General features: G+C 36.9%; 1 protein-coding gene across 2 annotated transcripts in view; it reads left to right on the forward strand.

Annotated features, from left to right (window-relative positions):
• RFX3 (regulatory factor X3) overlaps nt 1-628 on the forward strand; it is a 158,031-nt gene extending 157,403 nt beyond the window's left edge. For both annotated transcript variants that reach the window (XM_044920625.1, XM_021694424.1), the window contains one exon: nt 390-628. In XM_044920625.1, the coding sequence (XP_044776560.1) occupies nt 390-628 (239 nt within the window). The remainder of the gene's footprint in view (nt 1-389) is intronic.
• The last annotated feature ends 7,870 nt before the right edge of the window (nt 629-8,498 follow it).

Below are 8,498 nucleotides of genomic sequence, written 5' to 3' on the forward strand. Positions count from 1 at the left end.
GTGAAATTTATATCTAGTGTAGATTTCAAAGGAGACTGAGAATTTCCCTCCCTCCCTTAGCATGTTTCAGCTCATCCCCAAAGCAGCATAGCCTACCCAAGTGATTACGTTAGGATGACTCAAATGATGCCAGCTACTTAATCCAAAAACTTCAGGGAGTCCCAGAGGTCTTCTTAAGAGAACTCTTAGAAGTGTCACTCACAGACTAGCCACCACTCAGTTACTGTTGCGGCGTTGGAAAGGACTGTGGGCGCGCGAGGAGCGCGCTGATACCCATGAGATGCACGGGGCCAAGACTCGCAAGCTCTGTGCCCGGGCCGAGCTGACGCGTTGCTCGCTGTCAGCCGGGGGCGTCTTCCGGTAATACGGTCTTGGTGTCGTTTGTGCAGACGAAGGCAGCGAAGTGGAAAGCGAAATGGATGAAGAACTGGATGACTCTTCGGAACCGCAAGCCAAAAGAGAAAAGACGGAGCTGAACCAGGCGTTTCCGGTGGGCTGCATGACGCAGGTGCTGGAGAGCGGCGTGCAGCCCAGCCTCCTGAATCCCATCCACAGCGAGCACATCGTCACGAGTACTCAGACTATCAGGCAGTGCAGCACCACCGGAAACACCTATACTGCGGTCTAAGGAACATTAAAGCGTTATTTTTCCAGCTAATACTACCCCTGTTGATAGATTGGGCTTAAGTTGAAAATTGAATAAGCCTGAAGGTCGACTGTTGTCAAATTCTATCTGTGCTGAACATTACCTTTTTGGGGTTGTGAAATGGAATGGGTGTATGTATTTTGCCAGGTCTCTCTCTTTCTCTCTCTCTCTCTCTTTTTTTTTAACGTAAAAAAAAAAAATCATTTGCCTCTAAATAATAAGTTCTTTTTTTTTTTTCCTTTAGTTTCAGGTGTCAAGAAGGATTTTTACCACACTTAATGCCAATGTTTTTGTTTTCTGATAATTAAAAAGTAATTTACATTTTTTTGTAGCTTAAAATATTTTATTGTTGATTGTTAGTCTTGGTGTATAATTTCATGTGTAAGTTTTTAATTAGATGCACTTCTGTGAAATATCAAAAGAAATGAATTTCTTTGATTTACACTGGAGGCATGCCCATTTGGCAGCAGATGCATCACATTTGCTTTTGAAAGGTGCTTTTCATTGGACAGAACCACAAGACAGGATTTTGATAACACTTTGGTACAGAGAGAGAATACAGAGAATTTTTATTACAGTGCTAGAGGGTTGGGAAGGTCATCTGTTTTTCTCTGGAGAAAAATTGAGCTGTGCATTTATCAGTTCAGAGTAAATGACAGAACTGCAAGAGATTATGCTAATATGTACATAATTTGTGTACATAATTATTAAACCATATTAATGCAAGCTTCCGTTAAACATTGAATTTTAACCGTTATTTGCATACCAATTCCTCTGTTTAAAGACTACTGATTCTGTATTTGGGACCACTGCACAGATGCATTCTGCTGTTGAGTGGGGCTGTTATAGTTAGATACTGAAGCTGAAAAAAAAAATGACTTGACTTTTTTTTGTTTTGTTTTGTTTTTTTTTAAGTGTACATGCTACTTATGCTGAGCTGGACATACAGGAAACCATTCCATTTGGATGACTTTCTTTTATTCCAGGTCTTTTTCCTAATAGTAGTTCAATATGCTGCTATTATAGAAGAAAATTTATAGAATGCAAGGAATGTAGCAACCTGCATATCGTGATTTCCTTCAAAAATATTTCCTGGTTTCTAAAGTATGTGGATTTAAATTTTAAACAGAACCTGAAGGCAGTGTACCTGGCACACCACACTGTTGCTTATCCCCAATTCGGTAGGATTTGGATAGGTGGCTGGATGGACCAGTGCCATTGAAGAATGTACATCAGGGATCATCGTACCTCGGCTATTACATGGTGCCTTAAAACAGAACTGAAGCTACGGTTTAGTAAGGCTTATTTTGTTCATGTGAATTCCTCTTCAATCCATTTGACAAGGTGTGCCTGTCATGTTCAGATTCCCGAAGTGAGGACAGGTCACATGTTCTTCAAAGGAAATTTAGGGCAAGCAGAGCAAAACAAAAAGACAAAAAAAAAAACCAATTCCCCTCTCCGAGTGACCACGGATGGACTTTTTGTTCATAGAGCTGAACATTACTTGATTACAAATCAGATTGCTTAAGGGTGTGGAATAGCAGACTAGTTTTAATTACCAACTTGTCACATAAAATCATATATGTTTTAGGCCATTTTTATCTAGTTATCATTTAAGAAAGTTAACAAAATAAGCAGGTACTTACCGAAGTGCATCTTTTCAGTCTCAATGTTTTGGTTTTGTTTTGTTTTTTTTTGGTCTGTGTCTTGGTGTCTGTGTGTCCACAGCGCACACGAGTGCCCGTGGGCAGGGGTCAGCTGCAAAGTCAGGTGAGGTCCTAGACAGGATACACCCATCCCCATATGAATTTACATGAAAAGCCAAGGTTCTTTTAAGCACTCAAGTTATTAACAGCAACAAAAAAACAGGCACATCGATTCATTTAAGTAGTTTTTAAAAAGCTGATCAGCAAAAATAAATGAATACATAAACACATAAAGCCAAAAAAAAAAAAACAAAAACAAAAAAACAAAAGGGAAAGCACAAAATGATTTATAGATGATTAATGAGGCCTATATTAAACTCAAGATGTTTATCTTTACAGTTTCACTGGGGTGGGGGTAGGGGGTTGGAAAGCAGAGGGTGAGCCAATCTGTAAAGTTAAAAATACCAAATGGCTCATTGGGTAGCGTGCTGTTGCTCAATTGCCTTAGGCCATTCACAAAACTAAGATCAACAAAGTTTCTTAAGTAAACTTTAAAGGTTCTAGATGTTATTTTTTAAATGGATTCAAATTTCATATGACTCATCTCATGTATTTGGAAGTCTTCACTTGCATTCTCCCATCACCTCATCCAAATATCATTGAAATGACCATTCCCCTTTTTTCTCCCCCCCAAAAGGCGACAAATTTGCACCATCATGCACACAAAAAGGCAAACAAACAAACAAACAAAACACCTTCACTCGGAAGACCGCATATCTATTTCATTGTGCATTAGGGAACGTTTACAGGTAAAATTAAAATCACAAAATGACAAAGACACTCTGAATTTCGACTCTCCTTTCTGAAAAGATTTTTCGCTTTCCTCTCCATGTCCACCAGCCCCAGAACCCACTCTATCTGTATCGGACCAAATGTATTTGCTGGTTTCACCTCGTTTATGGAACGATTTTCAGTGTATTTATTATCATTGTTTACTGTTGGATATATTTGTGTCATTAGAGGAATCTGATAATAATGGGCAAATTTAGGGTGATGAAAGGTAGGGATTGGGGACCCTCCAGGATTCAACATTTCTTCCAATTGTTCATGGTTTGTTCTCCATCAGGACAGATTAGAAATTAATAAATATTACTGCATTTCAGCTTGACTCAGTAGAAACCTCCTGATCTCCTTTACGAACACAGGAGCGTTCATCTGTGACGAGGGCAGACAGTTCCAAACCAACAAACAAAGAGAGCATCTATAGTCTATAGTCTGTGCTATTTCTGGTGATCTGTAGTCTACAGTAAGACAAGAACACCTCTACAATCAGACACAGACATCTCAACCAATCTCGAATTTGAACTGTGAGATAGAATTCAAACCTCATAATTTGTACATTTGAGGCAATTGGAACAATCCCCTTTATTGCATTTATTTGATGTTTGGTTTTCATTTGTTTCATTCATTGAAACTGTGACTTTTCTAAGGAAGACAGACACTAATACTCTCAGAGTAGATTTATTGACAAGTGACAAGTATACATGGTAAGGACTTCTTAATATTTCTTGACATTGTAACCAAACCCACTAGTCATGAAAAGTATCTACATAGACCAAGTGCTACATTTTCAGCAAGGAAGATGTAAGGAAGGCATGTTGGCTATTTGTAAGTTTCAGAAAAGATACTTTCATAAAATAGGATTGAGTGTCCTGGGTATGGTTTGATCTTCACATACATACTTTTGAGAATCGTACCCAGAAGATTCGCATTCATAAAGCCAGTGAACAATGGGGTGAAATAGGGGAAACACCTCCTTGGAAACACAGGGCCCAGTTTTGAAATTTTTCTTTGGCTCTCAAATGGCTGGTCACTTTTTCAGGATTCTCATCCAAACCATGTTTGGACTGACTATTTAAGTCTTACTGCCTTTTCAGAAATCTGCTTTCCTTTTTGTGCTTTTTCTTGTACTGTATAGCACGGTTCATGCACCTCTCTTTAGATGGTGTCCTTTAAAAACAAAAGTAAATTTTAGAAAATGGTTTTAACACTGCATACCTGAAATTAGTAGTGTGCAACATTGACTGCCTTCGATTTGTAGTAGATGAGTCAAAATGAACACGTCCTTGTGGCATATGCTGTCGAAGTCATTCAGGAATGACTCTGATTTCATTGCTGTCATCATGAACCTTTTTTACGTGAACGCACTTCCCTAGAAGTGCTGAACGTGATGCATTTTCAAATTAAAAAAAAAATTATTCAGATGATATATTTGAAATGTCTAAAATGATGCTGTGCTTGAAACATTAGTGTAAAAGAAAAAAAAATGTGTGTCACTGTGATGTTGGTCCTCCCTGTGTGGACACAAGTAGAAAGTCAAAAAAAAAAAAAACAAAAAAACAAAAAACTCTGGCAAGTCACCTTTCTGTACAATTTGAGGCAGTGGTTATAGACAACAAATTGACCTTTGGTAGAATCTTCCCTCCCCCCCCCCCCCCCGTTCTTGGTGAGAAAACACCAACTATCAAAACATGGAAATCAGGACAAATCAGAACTTCTGATTTCGATGAATCACACCAGAATGATGGGGAGAGGGGCGGACATGCAGTGCTATGAAAATTGGGCTTGTCACTAGATCAGATCAACCTCCATGTATATGGTTAGAACAAATCAATGAATGGAATCCTAGTATTTCTGCAAGTTTGGTGATTTTTTTTAAAAAACTGGAATAGAAGCATTAATTCAGTGCTTAGTTCTAGTATTAGAAAACCCCTTTGATGTAATGCCTTGTATTAACCCTTTGAGCATTGTAAGATATACAATGGGGGACAAAAGCCTTTCAGATCATTTATTTAGACTTAGACCGGTAAAATATACTCTATATCCAAATGTCTAATTATGCTGTTTTTTTAAAGGGGGGGGGGTAGGAAAAGAAAGTGTTTCCATGCTGAACACTTGCATTTTATATACAACTCTTAATTTTCTTCTTCAAGAGGGCTTGATATATTTATTCCCAAATATTCACTGCCATCTAAGTAAGTGTACTGTTTACAGAAAAAAAATCAACTTTTCTAGCATCACATCATGACTCTAGAAAAGGAGGACAGATACATGGGCCTGTGGACCTATGTCTTAACTGATCTCTGCACATTGAAAGTACCTAGATTGCCTTTAAAAGGTATGATAAAGAAAGGGTTACATTTCTTTCTTTCTTTTTTTTTTTTTTTTTTACCTTTCCCAAAACAAAACAAAAGATCTTGTTTATTTAGCTTTAGAAAAGTACAATTGTAAGTGAAGCCTTAGGAAGAAATGAGTTCGAGTGGATAAAGAAAAGTTGAACTCTTTGGGGGCAGGTAAGCTATTTGGAGTTAGATCGCTCATAAAATAATATTGTTTGGGAATTTCATACAGGGCATAATTTTACCTATGCTCCAAAACTTTATAACACTTGGTCAAAAAAATTAGACGTAGATAGAATGGAGAGCAAAGCACTCGATTTTCAGCTCATCTGTCAGGAGATGCCATGACGACTGCTTCTGATATGGGTAAATGCCAGTCCGCTTACACAGTTGCAGAGTTGGTTCAAGGGACGCTCTGCGTGCCCTTGATCCCCCTTTTGTCCCCCACTTGACGGAACGTGTGTCGTCTGCAGATGCGCTTGCGCAGCCCTCGCCGGGCGCCGCCTAAGAGTGTAACCTATTCCGATGTCTGATGAAGGGACATCCATAGCATAGTGCAAGTTTGCCGTAAAAACATTGCTTTTTAGACAGTGTAGGAAGTCAAACCATGCAAATTACTCATGTGTTAACATGCAATACTCAAAGGGTTTTAATTTGACTCTCTTCTTTTGAATTCTTCATGATGATTTACTGTAAATGCTTCTCAGTTTGCATGCTCTGATCATTGCTGCTAGTGATTTTATGTGCCAGTAGACCTGAGTTTAGTTTACCAATTTTACTTAAATAGTAAAAGCCACTTACAAAGTGACTGCCTAGGATTTTTTTTCTTTTGTTTGAAGTAATTGGTAATACGTCTTATTTTCAAAAAATGTGTTTCGTCTCTTCTTTTATTTGGTTCCGGTATTTGATTCTTTATTTTTCCCCCCTCTTTCCTTTCTTTTTAAAATAAATTATGATGTTGGGATTGGAAGCCCTGAGTAATGAAATCTTTTGGTAAGAATTGTTACGTAGCTCGATAATGAGGACAACAAATCTCTGTTAGAAGAATTCTGATTCTGGGGGAGGAAGGAAAAAATTAAAACTCCCATTGACTGTTAATAACCGAGTAAATTTTTCCTTCAATGAATTAATAGTTTTGAACGAACGATTGTCTTGTTTTAACCTGCTAACCACAATTTTAAATGACCCAATAAAGGAGGTATTGAATTTTATTCGTTTAAAAAGCATCTTTTGTACCAAAGCAAATTTTTTTCGCTACTCATCTCCATCATCAATTGGGACCTATGGTGGTGACCAATGCGTTGGTTACAGAAACTTTAAGTGAGTGCCTTGAGAAAACTTGGAAATTTGTGCCTGGGGTGGTAAACTTTTAATTAGGTTAATTGTAGTGCTTACCAATCAGTAATTCCGCTATCACTCAGGGCTTTCGTACCTTCTAGGTAAAACTTTTCATTGTGTTTTTTTAAAATACTGTATTTTTTTTTAAGTGCCATCATTTAAATTTCACTTAGTAAGTGGCAGATTACATTATTCAGTCCCACAAGCACAGAAACATAGTAACACTAGGAGATATTTGAACATTTATTTTACAATCGACTGAATATATTATGTAAATGAGGTAAGCAACTTTTGTAGAGATTGTATGTGTGAGATAATGTAATGTTCTTTTCCAGTTTTTGGACTACAGTTGAATAAACTTTTTAATTATTTAAAAACATCTTTACCGAATAACATGTGATGGTTTTTTGTATAATGTATTTGATTTTGTAAATACGTATTTCCTGATGTGATTTTTGTGAGAAATGCTAAATCTTTTAGTATATCATGTCCTCTCAAAATTGGCAGGAGCTAAATAATAGTTTGTGGGCGATTTGTATTGTGTACTGTACAATAACTGGGGAACTTTTATAATTATAAAAATATATATTAACTTTTAGTGTGTTGTTTAAACAAATGACTGGAACATACTAAAGATATTAGTAGGATTTTTCTGAATATTTCAGACTTGAACTCAGGCTAGCTTTCTTGTGTTTTTCAAAACAAAATGGTGTCTTGTCTTTTAAAATCAATAAATTTGTTTCCTTGTTACAAATACATTTGAAATGCCTTGATTTTTTACCCCCCCTCAAATCGTTGCCAGGAAGCTCAGAATGCACTGCCTGCCTCATCTAGAGGGTAGTCTCTGTGTCATTGACTAGCTTCGAAACAAAATTGTTTTCCGTTTTTGTGTCAAATGAAATTAGCAATATTTACACATGAACAGCACAAAAAGAGAAAACAGAATTATAAGCCCAGCAGGGTACAAATCTTACCCTCAAAGAAAGTTAGTGATTGAATGCTGTTTAATTTCAGAAGCTGTCAACGGTTCCCGTTGTAAGTCCAGATTTTTGGATGTTTGTAATGTGTTTGTTTTATGTCACTTGACATTGATATTTGGCACCCGAGTTCCTTGCTTAGATTGAAATAGCTTATTAAAATTCATTTTAATACACTTAAGGAGATGCCCTGCCCCCATTTAATTCTTCTTCGAATTATATAGTTACATACAGAAAAATTTATCATTTTCAGTATGCATTACTGAGTTTTGACAAACACACACAGGCATGTAACCACCACCACAATCAAATTTAAAACATTTTTTTTTACCTTGCAAACATTTTTTTAAATGATTGTGTGGGGGGGGGCCTCCTCCTAGAATATGGAATAGCCAGTTTATTTTGATTTCTTTAAAAGATAGAAATGCAAGACAGAAAATATCCTTTTGGGAATCCCCAGCATGGTGCTTTCAAGTCATAGTACAAAGTTACTTCTGAAGCAAAAATATTGACATCTTAGCCCACAGAAACACCAAAATCATTCTAACTTATGTGGACATTTAATCCAGTAACATAGAAATGTACCAAAACAATGTTAGTTAATAAACAAATGAAAGAAAAGGCAGACAGAATTAACGTCAATAGAAGAGGCAGTACTATGCTAGGAAGAAAATGAATCTAACCAATCTGAGCATTTTTATGTTGCATAAAC

This window comes from Neomonachus schauinslandi, chromosome 13 (genome assembly GCF_002201575.2).
Source record: "Neomonachus schauinslandi chromosome 13, ASM220157v2, whole genome shotgun sequence".
NCBI lineage: Eukaryota > Metazoa > Chordata > Mammalia > Carnivora > Phocidae > Neomonachus > Neomonachus schauinslandi.